At 47.3% G+C, this 27,592-nt stretch overlaps 1 protein-coding gene and 1 long non-coding RNA gene across 10 annotated transcripts in view; one reads left to right on the top strand and one right to left on the bottom strand.

The window, feature by feature from the left end:
• Positions 1 to 27,592, bottom strand: part of Tbxas1 (thromboxane A synthase 1, platelet) — a 220,432-nt gene that overhangs the window by 1,600 nt on the left and 191,240 nt on the right. For 8 of the 9 annotated variants that reach the window (XM_017321499.2, XM_017321500.2, XM_011241280.3 and 5 more), the window contains 2 exons: positions 11,544 to 11,635; positions 1,915 to 2,052 (listed from right to left, as the gene is read on the bottom strand). In XM_017321499.2, coding sequence (XP_017176988.1) covers positions 1,915 to 2,052; positions 11,544 to 11,635 — 230 coding nt within the window. Of the gene's footprint in view, positions 1 to 688; positions 1,153 to 1,914; positions 2,053 to 11,543; positions 11,636 to 27,592 lie in introns of those variants that run through there. The other variant, XM_006505879.4, reaches the window with a different exon arrangement.
• 1700025N23Rik (RIKEN cDNA 1700025N23 gene) lies at positions 15,405 to 19,112 on the top strand. Its single transcript, NR_040523.1, has 4 exons — positions 15,405 to 15,485; positions 17,125 to 17,199; positions 18,042 to 18,102; positions 18,428 to 19,112. It is a non-coding gene; the product is annotated as an RIKEN cDNA 1700025N23 gene (long non-coding RNA).

Here is a 27,592-nt window from a genome sequence, read left to right as displayed (position 1 = left end):
TAGAGGAATTTTAATCCAGCAACATGGCTGCTCTGGCTGGAATAAGGACATGCCCTTAGTTATACATCTTTAAATCTAAACAGTGAAGGTAAGGTTAGTTTGTAGAAGGAAGCAGCCATGTTTGAAAGTGACCTCTGGTTGAGGGACAAAGTGATGAGTCAGAGAAAGGTTTGACAGAATGAGTCCAAGATGGGATACACCCAACTTTCATGAGAACAGATAGGAAAGGGAGGCTATTTAAGAGCAGCACAGGCAGAGAGAAGGGGATGGAAGTCAGTTTAGATCAGTCAGTTTGAGTGTTCAGTCAGTTCTGTTCAGTATGTTCAGTTCAGCGCAGTGGAGTCCAGTCAGTTGGGAGTCATTGTAGTGCAGTAGAGCTGAGTTTGTCTATGAGTCCATTGCAGGTCAGCAAAGGCAGATGAAGCCAGAGAATAAGGGGCCAGATTAGAACAAAGTGCCAGAGTTAGTTTGAGGACAAGCAGAGTTTTCACTTAGAAGCTGAGAGAAGCCAGTTTAAATCAGTCAGCTTGTCCGGGAAGTGGTAGTGCACACCTTTAATCCCAGCACTTGGGAGTTGGGAGGCAGAGGCAGGCGGATTTCTGAGTTCTAGGCCAGCCTGGTCTACAGAGTGAGTTCCAGGACAGCCAGGACTATACAGAGAAACCCTGTCTCGAAAAACCAAAAAAAAAAAAAAATTAGTCAGCTTGGCTTGGAGAGGAGTTTTGAGCCAGAACCAGCCAGTCAGAGTTCAGAAAGAAGTAGAAAGAGTGAGTTTATTCAGAAGCAAGCCTCTAAGACAACAATTACATCCAGGGAATAAGAAATACTTTTATACCCGGGATCCTCAAGATTTGGAGTAAAGGAAGAATGGCTCCGCTTGCCATGAGATCTCATCCCTAGTTCTGTGGAGCTAAGTGACAGTTAACAATCTGTGATAGCCAGCTAGTTTCTTACCACTTCTAGGCTTTCTTGTGATGCTTTGAACTCCACAGCTGCTGTATCGGTGTATGAATCTTCACCATGTTCGCGGGACCCACTGAGATGTGGGAGGCTAGTTATCTGAGTCTCAGACCCTGAGCAGGTTGTAGAGGTGGGCTGGGTTCAGATGGAGTCAGGGAAGGGAAAACTACAGCGGCACCTTACCTGCATCCCCTAATGGATCACAGCAAAAGGAAAAGTGACTGATTCTGACCAGAAGGAGGAGCTGGGGGCTGCCCAGGTATTTATACCACAGAGCCTAGAGGTGCAGTTGACAATGGGCCAGATCTATGTCCATGAAAGGAAGAGGATCCAGGTCTTTTGGATTTCATGGGCTTAGAGTTAAAGGGTAGCTATGCTGGTGTGAGTGCACTGAATGATGGAGGTGATGGTTTGTTGCTTTCATATATATATACATATATATATATTCATTTATATTTACATATCAAGGTGGAGAGATGTTTCAGTAGTTAAGATTGTGTACCACTCTTGTAGAAGAATGGAGTTTGGTTTCCAGTCCTTATGTTGGGCAGCTCACACCTGCCTATGCTGCAGCTCTATGAGACCTGATGTTCTTCTGGCTTCCATAGATACCTACACTCACATGCACATGTTTGGATATAGACACACATGGCACATATAACTAGAAATGAAATCTTAAGAACCTAAAACAACAACCACCACTCTGCCTCCTGTGCTCTGGCTTAGAAAAACCAAAGATACTGATCCTTGTGGACATTACTGCTGTCACGCTAGATCTCTCCATTCCATTTTCCCTTTGGAATTGATGCCTCACTGTCCGTATATCTGAATTGGTGTGATCTTTCTTTGAGGATGGCTATGCCCATGTCTCTTGGCTTTTGTCTCTATAGCAACATTTCTATCCCATACACTCACATCCCTCACAGTCCCCTGCTCTAGATGGAATTCACTTACCTTTCAGGGTCAAAGGTCTCAGGATTCGGCCAGTGCTCTGGGTCATGGTGTAGGGCACCCACAGCTATCTCCAGCACTGTACCTGCAGGGATACGTTGTCCCAGCACCTCACAGTCCTGTGCTGCCTCCCGTGTGAACCTGTGGGAGACAGAGGCAGAAAATCTTGCCAGTGTGCAAGCAGCTAGGGTCCTCAGATTGTTATGGGACCCAGGATGGGGTATGGAGTGCTGTCGGAGACATGGGACACAGCGCTCTTAAGGTGAACCATTCAGAAAACAATTTTTTGTCTCATAAATCCCCTACTCCCAAGAAGCCTCCAGTCCCATGGAGCTGCAGAGGTGCCTTCCAGGGGCTGCATTCAGGTAATCTACTGCCTCTCTTGTTCACACTCACAGTTAAGCCTCCTCTAATTACCCCCACCCTCCCTTTTGCTTTATCGCCTTTCATTTGGTAGTGTAGCCCTGTTGTCTGGCTTCTATTCTCTGCCCACAACTCTGTGGTTGGTTCTCATGATAAGATCATTAAAATAATGGGTGGCCCACCTTGTGGACATGCAACCTATATCTTCACTTAGCCCTATGTGCCGTCGACTAATGGCGGATCAGCCGTGAGTGGCTAATCTCGGTTGTCAACTTGACATCTGGAATTAACAAAAACCAAAGCAGCAGGGCCATACTTGTGAGGGACTTGGTCTGATGAGATGGGAGACTCATCCCAAATCTGGGCCACACCTTCTGGTCACAGCCAACATAAAAGGACATGGAAGAAGGAAGCTTTGCTTTTTGCCTGCTTGTCCTCATTCTCACTGGCAAGCCCATCTACCCTGCTAATGAACCATCCCTTCACTGGTATCAGAGCCTGCTTCTTCAGGATTCCTATGCAGACTAAAAACCTGAAGCTTTCTAGGACTTCCCTAGGACTCCAGCACCAGATTGGTACGACTGAAACATCCAGTCTCATGGACGGAACATCTTCCAGATTCTAGGCCTTTCTCTAAGGAGACAGCCATCATTAGACTAAGACCACAGCTGTAGGCTACTTTAGTAAACATCACACACACATATTTTTGTTCTATCAGTTCTGTTCCTTCAGAGAATCCTGACTAATAGAACTACATCTCATGGACTAAGGCTGTGACTAAGAGAGCAGATCAGAAGCCAGGAATCTGGGGGCCTTTTGGGATGCTCAGGGAACAAGCTTGGGACAGGGACCTTTGATTAAGACCACGAGCAGTGATGGAGTAGAAGCTGCTTTGACAGCATGGGATGTTTGCCCGCTCAGGCTGCAAGGAGTGTGGAGCCGCCCACTGTGTGGGACAAGAGCTGGCTCTTCTGAGCCACCTTTACTGGCTCTCCTCCCTGGCCTGTCTATGATGACGGTTCTTGGTTCCTGGGGTTCTGTGTCTTGTCTTACCACAGCTTCTCACAACAACCATCACTTGTGAGTGCATGAACTCCGTTCCTTAAAATTGCAAACCCAATATAGTTCTCTGGAGTTTTGCCTTATTGCCATGGGCCAGGCATCTAACCTAACAGCTGGCTGGCTCTACAGTTCTATAGCCTTAGTGTTATGGCTTATATATGCTCAGTCCAGGGAGTGACACTATTGGAAGCAGTGACCCTGTTGGAGTAAGTGTGGCTTTGTTGTGAGTAGGTGTGTCACTGTGGATGTGGACTTTAAGACCCTCATCCTAGCTGCCTGGAAGTCAGTATTCTGCTAGCAGCCTTCAGATGAAGATGTAGATCTCTCAACTCCTTCTGCACCATGCCTGCCTAGATGCTGCCATGTTCCCGCCTTGATGATACTGGACTAAACCTCTGAACCTGCAAGCCAGCTCCAATTAAATGTTGTCCTTATAAGATTTGCCTTAGTCATGGTGTCTGTTCACAGCAGTAAAACCCGAACTAAGATACTTAGGATTCCACCCTTGGACCCGAGCATGGAAACACCCCCACCCCCACCCCCACCCCGGGTCAAATACAACTCCTTGTCTCTTCCTTCGAGTTCTTGCCAAAGGTAGGACTGCATCCTGCCACATAGCACTCAGAAGTTAAACTACTGCTTGCTTTCAGTAACAGACAAAACTGATTGATCTGTCCAAGCTTGAGACAGAGCAGACACATTTCAGCTATTGAATCCTTTCAAGCCCTGTGCGTACCTGGAGTCGCTGCATCCCAGCCTCTTCTCCAGTCACACCACCACGGGAGCCTAGACTTCAAATCCTGTGATGTCCGTACCTGACCTCCCCAACCTGAGCTGCTCTCACTATACTGTTCTGCTTTGGGACTAGAAATAAGTTTCTGGAAGCGGAACTAGAAGTAGAGAGCTGCAGATGCTCTTTGCTTACTTTAGGGTGCAAACGTAACCTTTAGCTTTTTAATCTCCAGGGCAGCCCCTTTTGAGTTCTGCTTAGAGTTTATAGATAATGTTAAAGGATGGGATCAAGCCTTGTTTTGGACAGAGGTGGAGTTACAGGTACTGTCTTCTCTTCAGCAGCACCTCTTCTACCTTCTCTCTCTCCAACTGCAGCTGGGGCTGTGGTACCCTATGGGATTCTTTCAGACTTCACCTTCCTGTCTCAGTAATTGAAAACCCTTCCTCACCCTCCTCACTTCACACATTGCTCATTTGCAGGTAAAGTGAGGCTGGTGGCCCTCTGCGTGCCTTGCACTGGGGGGCAGAGGTACTTTTCAAGGGCAGGTATCTGAGGGGGTGCAGGGGATTCTTGACTTTCTCATGCTGTCATTCAGAGTCAAGCCTCTCTCAGTTACCCTCAGTTTCCCCTCATCTTTCTCCCTCGCATCTGGTGGTTCATCTCTGCTGTCTGGCTTCTGTCTCCTCCCTCCCCCAGATGGTCCTCATCATGATCCTCAAAGGTTTTGGGCATCCAACCCCATGGACATTGGCAGCTTTTTTTTTTTTTTTTTTTTTTTTTTTTTTTTTTGTCCCTCCTGGGCCACTGATCATTGATGAAGCCGTGATTAAGAAAATGAAATAGGTCCTGAAGAGATGGCTCAGTGGTTAAGAGTACTGACTGCTCTTCCAGACATCCTGAGTTCAATTCCTAGCAACTACATGATGGCTCATGACCATCTGTAATTGGATCCGATGCCCTCTTTTGGTGTGTCTGAAGACAGCAACAGTGCACATACATAAAATAAATAAATCTTTAAAAAAAAACCCCTCAGATTCTCAAACCAACCAACCAAAACCAGGGGACTGGGGAGGTGTGGGGGGGGGGGACCAGGAGATGAGAAATTAGGAAAGCCACCCTGGGTCAAAGGTTGGTCTCAGAGACACCTTCCCTGTATAGAAAAGACCTGGTTCCCTTACATGGCCAAGATATCAGGAGATGTGTACTACTCCTGTCTGCCTGTTCCCAGCTCCTATACCTTCTCACCTCTGTACTTCCCTAGTAGAGGGCCTGGAGTTAGTGGAAAACTGTCTGTACTCTAAATACTTAAAATAGTATGTAAGGCTGGCTAGAATAAGGGTGTTTGTCCTACTAGCTATTATGATAACTCTGGAGTATTCTAATGCTAGAACTGGTCTTGGTAAGGTTTGTTGACTTACTACTTTGTTGAGAGTAGACACATATAACATAAACTGTCATTTGAACCATTTTCAAGGGAGCAGTTCTGTAGTATAAGTATACCCAGTGTGGTGGTTTGAATATACTTGGCCCATGGGAAGTGGCACTATTAGGAGGTATGGCCTTGTGGGAGGAAGTGTGCCATTGTGTGTAGGTGGGCTTTGAGGTCTTCTAGTGCTCAAGCTCTGCCCACTCGTAAGATACCCTCCTCCTTGCTGCTTACGGAAGACAGCCTCCTCCTGGCTGCCTTCAGATCAAGATGTAGAGCTCTCAGCTCCTTCCCCAGCACCATGTCTGCCTGCAGGCTGACATGATGATAATGGACTGAACCTCTAAAATTGTAAGCCACCCCCAATTAAATGTCCTTTTAAAAGAGTTGTCTTGGTTATGGTGTCTCTTCACAGCAATAAAACCCTAACTAAGATACTCACTGTTGGTCAACTATTACCCTAGAGCAGTGGTTCTCAACCTTCCTAATGCTGTGACCCTCTAATACAGTCCTCATGTTGTGACCCCCACCATAAAATTATTTTAATTCCTACTTTATAACTCTAATTACTGTTATGAATCATAATATAAATATCTGTGTTTTCTGGTGGTCTTAGGTAACCCCTATGAAAGGGTCATTTAACCCCCAAAGGGGTCATGACCCACAGGTTGAGAACCACTGTGCTGGACTCTAGGCATCTTCCTCATCTGGTAGTAGACACCCAGCCTGTTTGTTTCTTTTGTCTAAGCATGTTTTATTTTGAGGAAGTAGACTATATGTATTTGCATGTGGACATAACATTTCTAGAAGAATACCATATATGGTCTGAACATGAAGTGTCCCCTCTAAGGGTCATGTGTTTAAAGCAATGGTTCCCAGTGCACTGTTCACAGGCAGGTCTTGGGGCAAGTCATTGGATCATGGGGGCTCTGAACTTGTCAGGGAATTGATCCACTGATGGAATTCATAATTTAGTGGCATTGGAAACTAGGCAGTGGGCCAAATCAGAGGATGCAGGTTGGGCCTATCATAGAAGGATCTATCTTGTCCCTACCCTCATTTTTCCCTCTTATTCCTCTCCCTCTTTTCTCTCTCCCTCTCCCTTTCTCTTCCCCTTCTCTTCCCCCCTCTTTCCTCCATCCTCTTTCCCCCTTTTCTACCTTTCCCTCTTATCTTGCCCTCTCCCCTTACCCTCTTGTCTGTTTTTCTCTCCCCCTTTTCTGTTTCTTGGCTTTAATGAAGGAAGCAGCCCTTTCACCCCAATGCCCTTCCACTGGGGAGTTTCTGTCTTGCCACAGGCTTGAGTGCAATGAAGCAAACTAACTTTGGATGAAAAGTCCTGGAACCACCAGCCAGTATAAATCCTTCCTCCTTAAAGCTGTCTATTTCAGGTGTTTGTGCTTGCAATAGAAAACTGGCCAACTCAACGCCTAAACTGCCATGGTCTCTTTCGAGGGATGTCACTGAGCAGGGCTGGAAGTCCATTTTCTTTAACTCCTTCCTATTGTTTAGGGTTTGTTTTGGTTTTTAAGTAGAAGCATATTATTTTGCAGTTACTATAAAATTTAAATAATCCCGTGTTTGGGGCAGTGGCTCAGTTGGTAACTGCATGCCTTGCTAGCACACACACCTGAGGTAGATGCGGGATGTGTGGTAGGTGTGTAATCCCACTGCTGGGGAAACAGAGACAGTGTCACTGGGAATCACCAGCCAGCAGTCTTACCTAACTGATGAAGTTCAGGCCAAAGAGACCTTGTCTCAAAGGTGATGGGTGGCCTTCCTGAGGATGACAGCTGTGATTGTCTGGCCACTTCCACATGTGTGCATGCGCACCTGCACAGTGCATCCCCACACATACACACATATGTTAAAGAGAATCTTCTGCTGCTTATGTCAAGTGATAGGCTTAAACATCCCTAAATTCCTAAGTGGAAATATAATTATCAGACAAAGTACAATGATATTTTTGGTTTTGCTCATGAAAGGAATTACGAGTAACTGTGGGCTCCTCTGTTTAATCTTTCTGTTTTGGATGTCTCAGAAACAGTAAGAAGCCAGGCTAGAGACCTTGTCTAGATTCAAAGCCTCTGACACCATCCAAATGAGGCTTGGAGCTGACTCCAAAAACCCAGAACTTCAAACTCAGCTAGTACATGGAATATGAAATTCCCAACTTCAGTTCCAGAAAACACATGACCATGCCATAGTAACCCCACCTTTCTGCCCTTCCTAAACTCCACTAGGACCAACAAGGATCCTCTGCAAACTGGGAAATAGGGCCTGCCCTCCTAGGTGATGCTGGGTCTCCTGTCTGACTCATGAAACTGTGCTGAGCTCTGCTGCATAAGGCTTAGGAACAACTGACAGTGGTCATGTCTGTGATGCCTGTGGAGGTAAGCCACACTGGCATGTGAAAGTCAACATGCTTTCTTAAAAAACCACGGGAAAAGAAAGTGTTCACGCTGTACATTCATTCCCAGCCCTGTGCACAGCAGCAGCTGTGGCGGCCATGCTGCACCACTGTGCATGGGGTAGCCAGGGGTTGGTAAGGCTGGGTGTGCCTGTGGAGCAGCTATAGGAGCAAAGAAACCTCCAAAACAGAGAGATTAAACAAACTAAACAGAGGAGCCCATAGTTACTCGTAATTCCTTTCAGGAGCAAAACCAATCTGTCATTGCACTTTGTCTGATAATTATATTTCCTCTAAGGAATTTAGGGAAGGCCATGGAGCTACGTGTGCCCAAGCTGGTGGTGGTTGCAATGCCCAGTACCTGGTGCTCCTGCCCTGAGATTTCATCCTGCAGCTGCTTAGAGGTGCTTCCTCCTCTGTCACCTCTGAGTCCCCCATGCTGTGTGGAAGCAGAACAGATATCTAGGCCCCACTTCCATCGGAAGAGAGAAGCTCAGGGCAGATCAGATCCCAGGTAGGATCATACAGCAGCCCAGGCACTGGATGCCATTGGATGAAGGAAGCTTCACCATTCATTCAGGTTCCCTACTTCCTCTCCCATCAACAAGGGAGATCTTGGCATCTGGTTCCCAGATCCATTCTTGCACCCATTGGCTATGTATAGTGTGTCAGGGGCTGGTCTGGTGCTGCCATTCAAATGCTGTATTCACATGCTAATTTCTGTACCTAAGATCTGGCTGCCCCAAGATGAGCAAATTGCCAAGTGCAGCCTTTGTAAACCTTGCTCCCCAATTTAAAACTATTTGTTAAATAAAACTGGCAACAGCCAATTACTGCTGTACTGGCTGGTTCTGTGTGTCAACTTGACACAAGCTGGAGTTATCACAGAGAAAGGAGCTTCAGTTGGGGAAATGCTTCTGTGGGGCGTTTTCTCAATTAGTGATCAAGGGGGGAGGGCCCCTTGTGGGTGGTGCCATCCCTGGGTTTGGGTTCTACAAGAAAGCAGGCTGATGGAGCAAGGGGAAGCAAGCCAGTAAGAAACATCCCTCCATGGCCTCTGCATCAGCTCCTGCTTCCTGACCTGCTTGAGTTCCAGTCCTGACTTCCTTTGGTGATCAACAGCAGTGTGGAAGTGTAAGCTGAATAAACCCTTTCCTCCCCAACTTGCTTCTTGGTCATGATGTTTATGCAGGAGTAGAAACCCTAAGACAACTGGGGAGGATAGAAGGAGGCAGCCTTTGAGTTACCTGGCTGGGGTTCGCAGGTAGGAACCAGGAGGAGAAAAGAGGAGGAAGAGGACACAGGGAACAAGAAGTCTCTGTTAGACGAGATGAACCAGGAACAAGTGCCCGAATGAAATGCCCCCCACCCTCAGGACAGACTGCTAGAAGACTCAAACAGCAAGTATTTAGGGAGCACAGTTGGGGAAGTAGCCAGTCTAGCTATTAGAAAATTAGACTTGGGGTAATTTACACAGCAATTGCACAAAAGCTAAATAAATAAATCATAGTCTGAGTCTCATTCATTTGAAAGCTAGATAGGGACAGAAATATTAAGTTACAATCAGGAGGCTTTGGGGCGGTATCCACATGCAGAAGTGTCTGTCCCTGTGCGTTTTATTTTAGAGCCTGGTCCTTTCATTCTTTAATGTGTCACCTAGATGAGACCTTCGGGGGGTGGGGAGGGAATATTTTTTATTTATTTATTTTTAAAGATAGGATCTTTGTATGCAGTTCAAGCTAGCCTGTAACTCACGCTCCTTCTGGCTCAGCTGCTCAGGTGTTAACTAGGCTTATAGGGGTGCACCGCCATGTCTGGCCATGAGATGAATTCTTGATTGGGTTTAGATCTGGGAAATGATATTTGGTTTTCTTTTTTTCAATTTGAGTTAGGTTCTCATTATGTTGTCGAGCTGACCTGGTGCTCACAGAGGTCTGTCTAACTCTGTTTCTGAATGCTGGGGTTAGAGGTGTACACCACCACACCCAGCCTGAAAAGATACGGTTTTGACCCGTTTATATAATTTTCCTCCTGCTGTGGAGAGACAGCTGTTGAGCTCAGCCAGTTTCCTCTTTTCCAGGAATCTCAGGAACTCTGGCAAGACCTGACCCCCAGCTGTCAGTCATTTTCCGGGACTTGGAGATGGTCCTTGAAGCAGCCTTGCTCTCTTTTTACTAGTGAGCGATTTGTTTCGAATTTCATTTTGAATTTGCATTTTGCAGCGCATACCAGCTGCCTGCAAATCCCGTGGGAGGAAAGCTGGATATAAATCATGAGGAAGGAAGGATTGGACATCAGGTTACTTGTGGCTCCTCAGAAAGCCACAGGAGGGCCATAGACTTACTTGGGTCTTCATGCCAGCATCAGAAGAGCAAGAAGGAAGCCTTTGAATTACTGAGCTGATGTGTATGGAGACCCTCAACTGCACGGCAGCAGCTTCGTATATTTGCAGGCCTGTGCATTTTGGATCATGTCTGTATATACACCTGTCATGTTTCTGGTTTGAAACATCCCTTTGAGCTACCCTCAAATCACAAGTTTCTCTCAAAACTGACAAAAGCTATCTCCATATGGTCTGTGTGGATTTGAAACAGTGCTGAGTGACGTTTGTCGGGTATGATTCAGTGGTTCGTGCTGTTTCAGTGAAGTCTGCTCACGGTCTCACTACCTTCAAGGGACCCTGGTTAAGATACCTTTCCCCCTGGGACACTTGGTTTGGGAGAGTTGGCAAGAAGTAGACCTGGTTACTGATCTGATTTGCAGGTTGGTGTGATGATGCATTGGTGACCTGTTATGAGTGCTGAATTGTGCCCAAGAATGTAAGATGTAGGACAGTTCCAGCTCAGAGTGCTGGCGTGCCAGGCAGAAGCCCTCACTGTGGAGCTGGAGAAAAGGCTCAGTCGTTAGGAGTGCTTATTGTTCTCCAGGTTCAGTTCCCAGCATCAATATCAGATGGCTTACAACTTCCTGAAACTCCAGTCCCAGGGGCTCTGATGCCCTTCAGCCTCTGCTGGCACCTGCAAGCAAGAGGTGCACATAAACCCACACAGGCACACATGCACAGAAAAATAAACATTAAAAAATAGTCCTTGCTAGTGCTGCACATAAGCCCATGAGCACGCGCGCGCGCGCGCGCGCGCACACACACACACACACACACACACACACACACTCTTTGAAAAAAGAAATACTATGAAATTTTTTGCAAGAACTCTTATGTAAGAGCTCCAGCAAGGAGCTGGAACACCAGGGAAGGAACATTCTAGTAGGTGGTCCTCTGCTCAATACCCCCTCCAGGGGCAGGAGCTTTGGCTAATTTCCAGCCTACACAGAATGTACAGGTGATGAAAGAGTGAAGGGTGGATGGATCAATGGTCAGGGACAAAGGCAGATTCCATCAAAGGCTAGGAGGCCAAAGAGACAGGGTTGGGCTGGGAAGAAAAGCCATGCAAAGGCTAGTGATGTTTGGTAAAGGCAGTTAACCTATAGGAGAATGGGCCAGACTTCTCAGGCCTTGTGTCTGGTGCCCCAAGGGATACAAAGAAACCCAGGAACCTAACCAACCCAGCCCTTTAGGAATGATACCGGGTAGACAGTGAAGGCCCCAAATAGTGATGCTCAGGGGGCCACAGACATACCTGAAAGCTGGTGGGTACATCCTCAGGGTCTCTGAAATCACCATGTCCAGATACGGCAGACCTTCCTGCAGGCTGTGGTACTCAGGGGCTGGCTGAGGCAGGAAGCAGACAAAAGGAGGTTGGGTTAGAAGGAATCTCACAGCTCTTGGTCTTTTTTCATGAGCTCTGATTCCAACTTCAATAAACATTTCTACACAAGTCCCACAAGAGGAGGAGGAGATTCCGTCCAGATGGCCTCACGGTAGCCCCCAGCATGCTCTGTGTGTTTTTATTTCTTGTTTTTTTACATTACTGAAGACAAACAAGTGCAGCCTTTGACTTGAGGGTCTTTGGCTCTACCTTGGCAGAGATCTGGTGTGAGGGTTTGTGTTGTCAACTCAACGGAAGGGAAAGTCAGCTGGGAGATGGGCTTGCAGTGTGTTATCTTGATAGGGTTAATTGTGGGGGAAGAACTGCCCACTATGGGTGACACCATTCCCTGTGCTGGGATTCTGGCCTGTGGAGTGGGGGAAGCAAGTTGAGCATTGGCATTCGTGCTTTCATTGTTCTCTGTGACTTCTCTACCATGATGGGCTGTAGCTTGGAACTGAAACCTAAAATAAACCATTTCCCCTTAGGCCTTGTCAGTATTTTGATCACAGCAACAGGAAAAGCAACAAAGGCAGACTCTGAGACTACAGTTCCAGTCCCATTTATTGGGAGCTGATGGCATGGCTAAGCATGGCAAGCCCGTGCTCTTGTTTAATCCGCCCAGCAAAGCAAGGTGGCAGCTCCCCCCTCCCCGCCCCCCTCCCCTGCATCTCTGAGAGGCTGTCACCTGGATGGTAATTGGTACAGCAGTAAAGCTAAGAGACACACAGAGATGCAGCAGAGAATAAAAGCTTGCAACAGTTAGCAAGGATGAACAGTTGACACAACCCTCCAAAGCTATTATATACCAGCAAGAAGAGACAGCTCAGACAAAAAGCTGTCAAAGGGTATGAAAAAGGCAAAGCCCAAGAGGAGGAATACAAGTCACAATGAAAAAAATTGCAAAATAGTAATATTCTGTTTCTCGCACATCAGATTAGAAGTTGGAAAAGACTGGTTAAATTTGGGGGGGGGTGCAGTTGTCATGGTTCCTAACATCTGGTGACTCTCAAGGGGAGGACAGATTAGTGTGTGTAGTCACCAGGGAATGGGTACCCCGTGGGTGGGACAGGGTACTGTGTGTGTGTGTGTGTGTGTGTGTGTGTGTGTGTGTGTGTGTGTGTATTTCTGTTTGACAGGTGTTACTGTTCATCTCTGAAATGTTCTCACAGGCTCGTGTTTTGAATGCTTGTTTCTCCAGATGGGAGAGGGCATTAATTAGAGCAGTCAGGCCCCTTTAAGAGGTGAAGCCTAGCTTCTGGAAGTAGGTAACTAGAGGCAGGCCTTGGTTGTTAAAGCCTAGGTCCTGGTCTGTTTCCTGGTCTTAAGAACAAATGCCACTGAAGTTCCTGTCACTCTACTGTACCATTACCACTGAGGTGGACCAAACTCACTGAGACCGTGAGAGCAATCCTTTCTTCCAAATGTCGTTTGTGTCACGAGTTTAGCCATAGCAAGGGAAAAAAGTAGGGAACACACTGAGTGACAGCCTCGCTCCTTTCAGTTGTGGGGGAGGGCTTTCTTCTGTGCCCCCCTCCTCTGCAGAGCAGCAAGAGGCAGCCCACAGACCAAGTCCATCCTGCACCTGTCAGTCTCCACAGACCCACCCCAGGAGGTTTTTACTCTACTTGCAGGAAAGAGGCTCAGAACCAGAGGACCACAAGGCCATTCCGCCAGGTGGGGCACTGCTAGTCCCTGATGCTAGTCCTGAGGCAGCTACAGTGTTACCTGGGAAACTGCTATAAAATGCAGAAATGCTAGTGGCAGGAGAGGAGGCTGTGCCAGGACACCTGGAGTCTTGAAGCCTATAAGAAATACTTGAGCTGATCTACGATGGTTCAGCCACTCAATACAACACAGCTGTTAGTGATGGATCGTCATGCCAGGTTGCAGCACACATAGGTGGTTGAACCCCCTGTCTATGAATGCTCATGAGTTTGGAAGGCAAGGGAGATGTTTGCACTTTGTGGTATAAAATGTCAGCCATTGCCTGGCTTTCCCAACGCTTGCCCACCTCCATTTGGGGGTTCTTATCACATTTCCATCTCCATCCTAGGCCCCGTGTGTGTGACTGGTGCTCTGTGATTGTTGTCCTGAGACTCCTCATAACCTCACTGTTAGATGTGCGTTCTGGGGTGAAGTGGGAAAGAGCTTGGGTACTTCTTCTGGGGCTTGGATGGCTGCTCCCTGCCCCTCCCCCTGTTACCTCCCTAGAGGAGTTCTCAGTTGCTTTCTCTGTCCTGACCCTTGACACAGATATGAGAAAATGTGAATGGGGCTCACTTATATTGCAGCATCTTGGGGTGACCATGTGGTCATCTTAGCTTCCAGCTGGAAGAACATGGGTATGTGGTGGGACTGGCCAGAGGGTGCACAGATCCAAGACTCCTGGAAGTAGTGCTCTGCTGTGGGGACTGTGGGAAGGGGAGACAGCTGGACTGACTTTCCCAGACCCCACCTGCAGTCAGGCTTGGGACTGGGGTTCAGGGCACCCGTGAAGGTCTGCGCTTTCTCAGCCCAGGTCTGAAGAAGTTTGGGGGTTCTGGGGATACTTCCTCTTTTGCTTTCCATCTTCAGCAGTTTGGTTTGTTTGTGTCCTCTGGCTGTTGACTTCACAAAACATGAATTGCACTACTTCTGTGGCTCTGCACGCAACTTTGGAAACTGGCTTTGTATGATATAAAGATGGGTGGAAAAATTCAAGGAAATAATTGAAAATGTAGGTGATTTTTTTTCTTTACTAAGGATGACTGAGTAGAAATGAAACAGCACCATGGCAAACGAGAGACCTTGGAGGAAAGTGAGCCGTGCTCCACCCGAATGCTCAGCAGTCCTCCTGCCTTTCCAGTAAAGAGCCCCATGTTTGCATTTCACTTTAGGCCTTACAAATTGTGTAGTCAGCTCTGGAAGACGTGACTAGTTAGTCCAAGGGGACCAGTGTAGAAAACTGGGTTGGGACAGAGAAAAAGGAGCCTGGAGTTGAGAGTGGGTATATCATGAGCTGTTGGTGGCCGCCTTCTGCTTTGTGGGTTAGTGAGCACAAAATACCAGTTGGTTCAAGAAAGAAACAAAGTAGATGTAAAGTGAGAGGCAGAGGCCAAGGGCAGAGATCATTTCCTGGTGCCTCATAGAATTCTTGGTCCTGTCTGCTCCAGGCAGGTTCCCACTCGTGGACCAAGTCAGTGACACTTTGAACCCTGCTATCTGCAACCACAGGAGTCCTAACAAATGCTAGAATGTGAGAGAAAAGAAGAAAGAGAGGTAGGGAGGAAGGGACATGGTGACTATACCACAATATAGAACTCTCTCTCTCCCTTTCCCTCTACACACACACACACACACACACACACACACATCTCTCACACATACACACACAAAACATGAATTGTGTGTATGTGTGTATATATGTATGTATTATGCATATATATATATATATATATATATATATATATATATATAAATTAGATGTAGGAGCTGTTTCTCTGATGGGTAAATAAATGGTGCTGGCTCCCAACTAAGCTCATGTGATTATAACCTGTCTGGATTTGTTAAAAGGAGGAGCTCACTGGTTGGGTTAACTGATGCCTTCATTATAAAGTCAACACCTTCATTTATTCTTTCTCTGCACTGGCTTTCACTGCCCCTAAACTTTGACTCAGGTGACCCGTGAGCATCACAATGGGCCAGTGTTCTGACTTTGTAGGCACTCAGGCCCACTCTGGGGGGGGGGTTGTTGGTGACCTGTGATGGGGCCCCTCAAGAGCCTTCCTGTAACCTCGAGTGACCCCAGGATAGGAAAAGTAAGCACACAAGGTAAAAAGAAACACACCCTTCATTTGAGTTAGATCCAGGCCAGGCAACAAAAGTCCAGGATCTCCGGGACACAAAGGGCCTGAGCTGAGCTGCCAGCAGAGGGCAGCAAACGGATGGTAAATGGGGACGCCCCAGTTCCTGAAAGGGACCATAGAAATCATTGTATCTGACTTCTTCATGATACAGGGGAGGAAAAATGAAGGCCAGGGAGGAAACCTGTGAGCCCAGAGTCTTGCTGGGAGTGTGTTCTGAGCACCTTCTACCAGGGCTCTCACCGTGAACACCTTAGACAGCTGCTGGGCGTGGTGCCAGAGATCCAGAGTGACAAGGGGAGCCACACTTCTAACAGATCATGGCAACGGGACGTCACTGGTGTTGTAGAGGAGAGGCTTGTGGGGAACAGAGCTTCTCATTCAGCTTGGGGAACCATTCATTCCTTTACCCAGGCTGTGAGCCCTGAGCCAGGCACAAGAGGTGCACGAAAGCACACTGGCTCATCGCTCTCCTCGGCTCCCCAGTTCAGCCATGGTGTGAGCAAGTGGACGTGGGTGAGATGGGAGAAGAGAGGGACACACATCCCTGGGGACCCAGAGGGAGGCACGCCCACGCTGGCCGTCATAAAGAAAAGTGTGTGGATGATACGTCAAAAGAGGATGAGACAAATACTACGGCTCCATCAGGGCAATTGGCTGTTTTGAAAGAATCATGGCTCATTTTGTTTTTAGTGTAGTGATGACATGTTATGAATTGTAATGTAAATATCGGATATGTAGATGGTCTTAGGCGACCCCTGGGATCCCCAAAGAGGTCACAACCCACAGGTTGAGGACCACTTCTGTCATCCCTACACCAGTGAACAAGAGACAGGAGCAAACCTGGGTCTTGATGGCCGCTGGTCTAACCAAATTAGCAAGCTCCAGGTTCAGTGAGAAATCCTGTTTCAAAGAGATAAAATACGCCCCCTCCCCCTCCCCCTCCCCAAGTGTCCTTGGAAGAAAAGGCTGGAGGCTCACTCAACATGCTTAAAATAGAAATAGCATCTGCTGGAGCTGGCGAGATGGCTCAGTGTGTAAGTGCTTGCGGAACAAGCTCAAAGACCCAAGTTCAGATCCCTAACACCCATATAAAAACTAGGCATGGCAGCCTTCTCTGTACCCTAGGAATGGGGACAGAGATGGAGGATTCCAGAAAACACTGACAAGCCAGTCTAGCTGACATGGCATGATCTAGATCTGATGGCAAACCCTGTCTCGGGGAGAAGGGGGGATCGTGGGTAGAGAATGACAGCTACCTCATGTTGACCTCTGACCTCCATGTGTACAAACATGAATAAGAATGCTGATCTCTCTCTCTCTCTCTCTCTCTCTCTCTCTCTCTCTCTCTCACACACACACACACACACACACACGCACACCTGTCCTGTCCTGTCCTGTCCACATAGTAGGAAGAGACAGAGGGGACTACACTGAGTTATGACTGGCCCACCCCAGGCTGTTGTCCCAGTTTCTAACAGTTGCTAAATATTCATGAGGATGTCCAGGAAGTGGGGACAGAGGGTAGCAGATTAAGGGGACAGTGAGATGGGGGGACCAGGATAACTATGAGAGCTGAGTAGGAGTATTCGCTTACTTCCAGCCAGGCAACATGTCAAACATCTACGTTTCAGAAAGATATTATGAAGTCACTCTGGATTCTGCAGCCTCCAGACTTAGAAGTAAGGAACCTGAAACCCACCTCTCACCTGTGAAAAAGCCCCATCTGTCCCTCTCCCTGGCCAGTCCTTGGGGAGCCACCATGTTCCACAAGTGAAGGACACAGTTATGAATGGATCGTACTACAGCTCCGGCCTTGGCCCCGCTGCCCGGGGCGCCATCAGTAGGTCCCCTCAGATGCCCCGGCCTGACTCAAAGGAAGGGCAAATGCATGATGGAAGTGTCAGCTTCCAGACACTGTGACAAACTGGTTGGTGTTTGTGGTGGGTACACCCACTGGCAGGACTCCTTTTGAGAAGGGGGATCTGTCTTCTGTAGGGAGTGTTAGTAAGAAAGGGATTCCCAAGGCTTATTAAAGTCATATCAACGGGGATTTGCTTTATAAAATGAATTTCTGTGCTCCTAGAAAGGAGAAAATTAAATATCAGGAAAATGGAAATCTGAAAAGTGCATGGGGCCTCCCCCACGTTCACACTCGCACATGATGATCCCTTGATTTTCAGAGAGATTGTCATTTATGTTTGGTCTTCACTGGATGGTAAATTCTAGCTTTGTTTCTTTTGTTTTGAGCCTCTTTTTAAAAATTAATTTATTCTTACCTTATGTCCATTGGTGTTTTGCCTGTCTGTATGTCTTTGTGAGGGCAACAGAGTCCCTGGAACTGGAGTTATGGATGGTTGCGTTCTAGCACATGGATGCCAGGGTGCTCTGCAAGAGGTCCTTTGCAGGTGTCATTAACCTCTGAGCCATGTCTCCAGCAACCTACATTGAACTTATTAAATGCTGTTTAATTTTTGTTTTGTTTTGCTTCCTTTTTTGACATAGGGTCTTTTTTGCCTTGTAGCCCTAGGTGGCTGTGAACTTGTGATCTTCCTGCCTCAGTTTTCCAAGTGCTGGGATTACAGGTATGTGTCACCACACCCAGGTCATTGGCACATCTTTTAAGTGGAGAACAATTTTTCCCTTTCCTGGCAGCCTTTAGACTTTTTACCCATCCCCCGTTACATTTACGTTTTTTTGTGTGTGTATGAATGTATTAAGTGTTATCGTGTTCTTTGAAAGCTAGACACAGACACTTACTCATAGATTGACACATAGCCATGGACTAGCTGTGTGCACAGATGTGACCTGCAGTGTAAATGAAAATAAGAACATTGATTTACAAAGACTTTTCTCCTGTAGATTCAGGGACCGAATGGAAACATTAACATTTTCTTGTTTTGTCAACAGAAATGAAAATGGCTGGCTCTGATTGTTATGCTCCAGCAGCATCACGTGATATTGATACCCCTCCTCCCCCCATGGCTACTCCTGTGTTGTACAAACAGAGTCTAGTGATGTCTCCTTTCTCTCTAGAAGCAGGGAATTAGAAATCTTTTAAGCGTAGGGGGAAATACAGACATAGGAAGAAAAGTTCCCAGGCACCGGGACTCTCCAGGGAGCACAGACCATTGCATGAAACGGATCTGTGGGAAATGTGATGACCTCAGCCCTGTCCCTTGACCACAAACTGAGGAGCAAACCCCACCTTGAGGCACATGGTCTGGCTTCTCCCTGTTTGTACTGGCTGGTTTGTGTGTCCACTTGATACAAGTTAGAGTCACCAGAGAGGAAGAAGCCTCAGTTGAGGAAATGCCTCCATGAGATCCAGCTGTAAGGCATTTTCTCAATTAGTGATCAAGGAGGGAGGGCTCAGCTCAAGGTAGGTGGTGCTGTCCCTGAGCTGGTGGTCCTGGGTTCTATAAGAAGGCTGGCTAAGCAAGCCAGGGGAAGCAAGCAAGGAAGCAACACCCCTCCATGGTCTCTGTTTCAGCTCCTGCCTCTAGGTTCCTGCCCTGTTTGAGTTCCTGTCCTGACTTCCTTTGGCGATGAACAGCAATGTGGAAGTGTAATCTGAATAAACCCTTTCCTCCCCAGCTTGCTTCTTGGTCGTGGTGTTTCATCACAGCAATAGAAACTCTGACTAAGACACTGCCATTCCTGGGGTCTCCCTGCCTGGCTTGGGTGTCCCTGTCTGGCCTGTGGTCTCACTGCTTCCTCTAACTTCTCTCAACTGAGGGTTTGTCTCTGAGATTTCATAGTGGGTTCCTGTGGGAAGCCACAGGGCCTGGATGTGGGGTGTGTGTGTGTGTGTGTGTGTGTGTGTGTGTGTGCTCATTCATGCACACACTCTTCTCTTAAGTTCCCTGGCTTATGTAGCAATGCTCTGAAAGTATTGTGTGCTAGTTTTAGAGAATTTGGCAGTTAGAGGCAGAAATACATTCATAGCTTAGAAGAAGCCACGAAGAGCATGGACATGGCATCTATTTATATCCACATTAAAAGACAAGAGCCAGAATTCATCTCACACAAACAAAGGGACTATTGCAGGTGTGCCTGGGCTGGAAGGCCAAGGCCATTAAGGAATTAACTGAGGGGACAAACAAAAGGAGATACAACACTTGCACAGGCATAGTGCACTCATCCACATAGCACACACACACACACACACACACATACGTACACCACATACATACATACACACATATACACCACATATAACACACACACACTCACTACACATACATACACATACCCCACATATCACACACACACACACATACATACACCACATACCACACACATACATACATACACCACATACATACATATACACACCCCACATACATATATCACATATCACACATACACCACATACATAGACCACATACCTCACACATACCACATATATATATCATATACCACACGCACACCATATACATACACACACCCCATATACATATACCATATACATACACACCACATACCATACACACACATACCATACCACACACACATACATATACTGCACACACATACATACCACATACCATACATAAACATACCATATTCATGCACACACACCACACACATATATGCACATGCACATATGAACAAACACACACACACACATCATCATCACCATCACTACCACCACCACCATCATCCCTCTCCACATAAGGCCCCAGGTTGAACGTCACCGGCCGTGCCAACCCTCTGTAGGATCTTGCCTTTACCGAATAAAAACCATAGCATTTCATCCTGTGAGGTTCTGTTCTACTCATCAGAGATCCCACATCTGCATGCCATTCAGTCCTCAGAACTGCCCTGAGAGACGCAGGCCAACCTTTGTCACCTTGTAATGGATCTCTCCCCCCCTAAGCCTTTTGGCCTACTACCTACCTTGGCCTTCTTCCCCTCTTCCAAACCAAGACACAGGACATTCCAGAACTCTGTAGTGCTCTGTGCCCCACTCCTGTCCCAGCCATTTCAGAAGTACCTGACAGAGCAATGGTTTTGTCTCCCTGTCCCCTATGGCTTTTGTCAGTGGCAGGCTTAGTAAGCAGGCTCCATGTCTGAGCCATTTCCTCAGAGTTGCCTGTGATCTATCTGTGTTGAGCGTAGCTGTAGTTGTAACACCCCCTCTGCCTCTTGCTGTTTCTTTTGTGCTCAGGATGGAACCCAGGGCATTGTACATACTAGTCAGGGATGCTGCCACGAAGCACACGCTCGCGTGTGCCGTCATTACCGTGCATACATAGCCATGGGTCCATCCTGTCCCTTATGGGTGTCTCCCAGTTTGAAGGCCACCATGAACAGAGCTGATGTGAATATTCTTAACTATGGTTTGGGGTGAGCTTGTACACAGGTTCCTGGGGTATGTGTCCAGGAATAAGCGGCAGGGTCCTAAATATGTGTGGCTCAGTAGCAGTAGATATTTCAAATTCTTCTACAAATGGGTTGTGATGCCTGAAATTTTGGGGATGAATCCTTAAAAAGGGAGCAAGTGTTCCTATTTATTCCAACTCCATGTTTCCCCCCATGGCTTCCCTCGACCCATTTTGACAGTCTGAGATCTAGCAATTTGAACCATCCTGGGAAAGGGTTGAGGCAACAAAATTGGGTGCTGTTTTGGGAGTTGAATTGTTTATTCTACTAGTGTGTGTCTTGGGGTGGTATAGGGGGAGATGGGGACAGATCAGACATATCTAAAAAAAAAAGTATATTTTAAAAAAATTGTCCCAATTATCAAATGCAGTGAAAGCACTCATGAGCAAAAGTGCATTCTGGCATCAAGCAAATTTACGCTTTTGAATTAGCTGCTGTTTTATAATATTTAGCATTCTGTCCTCTCCATTAGCATGAATCACTCAGAGCTGATTGTATTCGATGCTTAGAGAAATAAGCCCTTTTGTAAATGATCGTGAAATCACCCGGCCTGCTCTCTGGGTGTGGAGGAAGAGTGGACTGCATTTAATTTGCAGAGAAAATGTATTTATTCACTCATTCCACAGATAGGCATTGCTTAGCAGCCTGTGGGAGGTGGGGAGGGTGGAGAAGGGGAGATAAGATGCAGTCCCAGAGCATATGGGATTCATTGTGTGCCGTGGAAGCCATTCATTTGTTCATGCAAAGATTTATTGTTCTGGTGGGGCCACTGTTGGCTTCTGAGGAGTGGAGGTAATACAGTGAAAATGGTATTTTTTGTGATCTGACAAGGACAGGAAGAATAGATGGAGTAGGAGGAGCTGGGAAACAAGGCAGCGGGTTATTGCAGAAACAGTGAGCTCCAGGCACAGCCTGAGAATGTAAGCTAGGCATCTCCATCTTGGTGCTGTCTGCTGGGGCTAGGATGGGGTGGGGTCACCCCCGAGACATTCTGCGTCAATTGGTGTTGTTTTCCAATCTCCCCAGGGGATTCTCACATGCAACCTGGGCATCACAACCACTGTTATAAGGGAAGAGTAGAACGGGGGGGGGGAGGCTTGGGAGATAGAGGTCCACAGGCTTCACTGCTGGTGACTGAGAGAAAGATGGAAACAGGATCCATGGGGTAGATAGAGGAGGCATTGGTTCCTAAAGATCTATGTTAGGGCCCCCACCCTACCCCCTAGGGACAGCAGCTTGTACCTAGAAGTGGGGAGATGAAACCCAGTCACACAAAGTATCTGTGCCTTTGGGAATTAAGAGAGAGAAAAGCAGAGGGCCTGAGCCTTCGCTACTGCCCACTGGAGGTGGCTGGGTCACTAGAAAGTATGGGACTCTGAACAACGTCTCAGATTGCTGTAATCTGGCTCTAAACCCTCTCTGACAGCCCGTGTATTCGAGGCTCATCCAGGAAAGCAGCAGCCCTGAGCTCTCTGGAAGAAGTGAGAATGCAGGAGGTGGGGCTTAGAGGGAGGTCATCCAGTTGTTGGAAGGTTGACCTTGAAGTGGGTAGAGGGACCCCAGCCCATTCCTCTTCTGTTAACATCTCAGCCATGAGTTGAAGGCTTCACTCCACCGAATCCTGCTTGTTCTAGGCAACCAAGGCCAATAACCAGGACTAAGCCTCATCACTGGGAGCCCAAACAGCCCTTCTTCTCTTTACTAATTGACCTTCTTGAGTATTTGCTTTTGTGACAAAAAGCTGATGAGTACATGGGTCACCCCTTATCAAGGGCCAGGGTCAGGACTATGGAAGGTTAGTGCATTGCCAGCTAGGGGAGGAGCTGGGCCAGAACAGATACCAGTGTGCAGACCAAGGGTGGACAGAAGACGTGAGCAACAGGGAATAATATGAAACTCACATGTCCTGTGTCCTGCAAGAACTGGGAACAGACCGAATGCAGGGAACAAGAGTGTGTCTGTCACGTGCCATAGGTCACGTATGTGGCAGGGAAATGCTGTGTGCTATTAGCAGGTACCTTTGTTAATGGGTCGGTGACCCCAAGGTGCCTTCACCTCTGAGTTGGTCTGATGTGCCAGGGATGTGCCTCATCTGCTCAAAGACAGTTCTGTGACCCTAGCATATTTTAGTCACTCTGACAGACCAAGTAAATGCCACGGGAAGGGAAGGAGGAGTGGTCCACGATTTACCGTCCACCCACCCCTACTTCCTGTGTGCTTTTTGTTGATAATCTACCCTGAGAGTCAGAGTAGGTCACTCACTGTTTGGAGAAATGGTAAACACAGATAAGAGCTCTGAGCACTGGAATTTATTTTTTATCCACTTGGCCTAAAAGCCACTGCCTGTTAAATTTAGACAGCCGGTTCTAGACCTCTCCCGCCCTCCTGCTTCCTGCCCCCTCTCTGCCACCTTGCCTGGAGCGTGCTCTCTGCTGGTTGTGGCATATGTGATATATTCACATAGCTTGGGCCAGAGTCAGCCTGTCTGGATGTTTATCAAAATGTATCATTGGAGGGCCTGGGAGACAAGAGCCATTTCCTCTGGTCTCCAGCTCAGTTCACCAGTGTAGCAGCAGTAGCCAAAGGCTGCCCAAATATTTACCCAAACATCCTCCCAGGCAGAGCTCCTGGGCTTCTGTCTCACACTGCCGTAGGTGATCCTTGTCCCACAGCATGTCACAGCATTTCCAGCAGACCATCTTAGGTTTGTTTGCAAGGTCACCTTCCACCTGCCCAGAATCTATCATTAAATGGCTCCCCCACCCCACCCCACCCCCGTCCATGAGTCGTAAATCCCTTTGCAATCAACTCTAAGATCAGAGAAATCCTTCTTGTTGACCTGGAGTTCTGTTGCTTTGAATATGACTTCAAATAAATGAGCCATTGTCTGGGCTCAGAATTTTCTGGGAAAAAAAAATCTCCACCATGATGAGATTTATTAGAATAGGAATCTCCTTACACACACACACACACACACACGTTCAGATCCCTATTGTCCACTCAGTCTGTTTTCAAAGGTCAGGGTATAAGTGGGGGGTAGGGACAAGTCCAAGCCAGGCATGGAAAATGCTCTCCTCCATTAAGATAAACCCTTGTTGTCCAAGAGTAGTATCTAGAGGCCCAAATAGTATCTGGTACCAGATTGTTTGTTTGTTTGTTTGTTTGTTTGTTTGTTTTTCAAGACAGGGTTTCTCTGTGTAGCCCTGGATGTCCTGGAACTCAGTTTGTAGACCAGGCTGGCCTCGGACTCAGAAATCCACCTGTCTCTGCCTCCCGAGTGCTGGGATTAAAGGCGTGAGCCACCACTGCCTGGCTCGGTACCAGATTTTAAGAATCATTGAGAATTGAGGCTCTTTTTATTTACTTACTTTGATTTTATATGTATGTATGTATGTAAGTATGTATGTATGTATGTATGTATGTATGTATGTATGTATGTGTCTGCCTGGCTGTTTATTCAGCAAGTGCATTCACTTGCATGCAGTGTCTGTGAAGGCCAGAAGAGGGCGCTAGAAACCCCCCCCCCCCCCAGGACTGGAGTTGCAAGCCACTTTAGACATGATGGAAACTCAAACCTGGTTCCCTACAAGAACAGTATGTGCTCTTAACTGCTGCACGACCCCTCCAGCCTCTGCAGGCATTTTTGTGCACCAGCTCAGGAGAAGAGAATTAGACACCAATATTCTTGCTGACACTGGTTATCAATCATGGGACACTTGAAAGAAAACACGAGAGGAAACCCCCAGGTTCTAGAAATGTAAACCTGTCTTGAGGAACCACAGGCCAGACAGGTGAAACAGCTCAAAGTGCTCAGCAAAGGAGAGGCAGAGGCAGCTTCAGAGCCTAGGCCAAGAGATGCAGGCTCAGCAGCATGCTTTCTGCGAATAGTGCTAGAGAGGGACGCATTTAACAACAAAACCAGCGTAAGAAAACCCAGCTATACACGGCCGGATGTGTTCTCTTTGCTCTGTTCTCTTTCCCCCTTTGTCCCCCACTTTCTTGCTTGGCGGTGTTAGAGATGAAGATTCCTGGGACCTCACCCATGCTGAGCCAGTGTTCTTGACTGAGCTGAACTTCTGGTTCACCGAAGTCAGAGTCACTGCGGTGGTATATCCTCCTCGGGTGACCACAGAAAGTCCCATGCAAGACAGTGTACTTGCGGGGTGAAGTCGGGTCTGCTCTGGATCAACGGAATAGGAGGCAAACTCGAGTAGTGTGACTTTGCATTCCTCAGCATCCTGCGTTCACACTAGTGTTCACAAGCGGGCAGTGTGGGCAAGTGCACCTGCCCTCCTCCCTCTCTCTGGGGAGCACCAAGGAAAGCCCTGAGAGTATTCAGAGAGAAGGTATGGACCCTGATGCAAGAGCTTCCTAGGACCTGGATCTGCCAGCCCTTTCATTCTGGAACTTCCCAGACCCAAAGCTGCTGTCTGTTGTTCCAGCCTCCAGCCTATGGTGATTTTGCTACAGCCACCTGAATTTAGACCAAAAGTGCTTTTTATTTAAGCTGTGTGTGTGTGTGTGTGTGTGTGTGTGTGTGTGTGTGTGTGTGATACTGCACAGGACATTCTTGTGTTATAGGAATATCATGCATTGCTTATCTGAAATGCACATTTAACTGGACATCTTATTCTTGCTTGCCAGTCTGGCTGCTTGAGGGTGGTCCTGACCATGCTAAGCTGAAAGATATGTGGTTAGACCAATGCTCTCAGGGGTGTGTGTGGGTCTGGAGACCAGTCAAGGAACTCAGGAAGGAAACTCTGAGGTCTTGTGGGTTCAATACTTATTTTATGTACCCAGAAACCCCAGTGCAGTCAGAGCAGCTGCTCATCTAAGTACCAAGGTCTACTTGCTGCTTTCTGGAAGAAAATGGCATTGGGTCAGTTGCTCTGTAACATTTACCGGGCCCCAGTTATAACAGTTACAAGTACTTTACATTTTTTGTGTTTTTTATTATTTGTTTGAATACACACACACACACACTCTCTCTCTCTCTCTCTCATGTATATATATGTATATATATACATACACACACACACACACGCACGCGCACACACATACACATATACTATAAGCCTCCACTATCATGCTCTATTTTCTTGGCAAAAAAATATAATTATGTATATGTTTAATTTTATATTATATACTAGATAGTGGATATATATTGTTATATATCTATATAATATAGTAAATATCTAGTTACATATCAAATATCCAATAATATATTTAATATTATAATATTAATATATTATATTATTAATATATTATTACTATAATTCCATGGCACTTTATGAACTGCAGGATTTGTGCAAGGCTAATGACGCCCCTGTCCCAAAGACAACTAACACTTTGTTGGGTTGAATGAGTAATATCCCCCATATTAATATCCCCGTAGGCTCGTGCATCTGAATACTCGGTTCCCTGTTAGTCATATATTTGGGGATGTGATGGAGCTTTAGAAGGTACAGTCTTGCTGGAGGAAGTACGTCATTGGAGGTGGGCTTTGATGGTCAGAGACTTGCTCCCTACGTGCTATAGAGAGGGGATCTCATCCGGCTGCCGCGCCTCCACCTCCACCCCACCCCCACCCCCCACTATTATGGACTCTTCCTCTGGAACTGTAAGCACAATCAACTGCAAGTTGTGTCTGGATATGGTATTTTAGCACAGCAAATTTCACATAGAGGAGTAACGGGTACAGCCTTCCAGCGGCTGCCCATGTCACACGGGAGGGAAGGGATGCTCCAGAGTTTAGGTGGCAGTGGGAATGCTGGGGCGAACCTAGGGCTGTTTCTGAGGTTCTATGATGCTTACGCCCTCGTGTGACCCTGCCGCCTGTCTCCTTTCCACCTAGTGCTATTTTAGGTCTTTCTCTGTAGCTGGTGGCTCTCATGAGAAGGACTTCTTGCCAAGAGTGGCCTCTGCAACAGCAAAATTAAGAGCAGCAAGGCCCTGAGAGAAGGATGGCCTGAATTTCCCTCCTATGCCACGCCCCTTCTCCAGCAGGAAGTGAAACAGAACGAAGCTTATGGGAGAAAGGTGGTTTTTGTTTTTTGTTTTTTAATTAATTTGGGGTGGGGATTTAATCAGGGACAGCACCTGCCTCAGAGTCTCATTTTCCATAGACCATAGTTTAGTAATTGCTCAAAGTAGCTGCTCCGTGCATTCAGACTCCTCGTTCTGGCTGAGTCCCAGTGAAGCCGGCTGCCAGCCTCTCGGCAGATAGACTCCCACTGGCCTCTCCAGAGGGGCTGTGACTCCTCTCCACTCCCTGTGACTTGTGGCCACAGAACCTGTGGAGGTCACAGTGGGCTCTGAGGGAGATGCAGGATCTTCGTGCACCCTCCTACTTCTCTTTCTCATGATCCACCCACGGAGCACTGCAGGAGGAGCACAGAGGCCCCAGGACAGGACACTGCAGGGGGAGCACAGAGGCCCCAGGACACTGCAGGGGGAGCACAGAGGCCCCAGGGTACTGCAGGGGGAACACAGAGGCCCCAGTCTCTGCATCTTTCCTGGTGTGAGAAGGGTCTCCCCCCACCCCCCACCCCGATCCTCGATTCTCAATGCCCTCAGAAAAGCCCCTCCTCATTTCCTAGGCCACCTGAGCCTGTGGCATGCAAGGATTCTCACACAGGCCACTCCCTCCACCTGTTCTTTTTAGAGCTTCCTGATACCCCAGGCCTT

Source organism: Mus musculus, chromosome 6, assembly GCF_000001635.26.
Source record: "Mus musculus strain C57BL/6J chromosome 6, GRCm38.p6 C57BL/6J".
NCBI lineage: Eukaryota > Metazoa > Chordata > Mammalia > Rodentia > Muridae > Mus > Mus musculus.
Note: the sequence above shows the minus strand (reverse complement) of the source record. Positions and strands in the feature narration are given on the sequence as shown.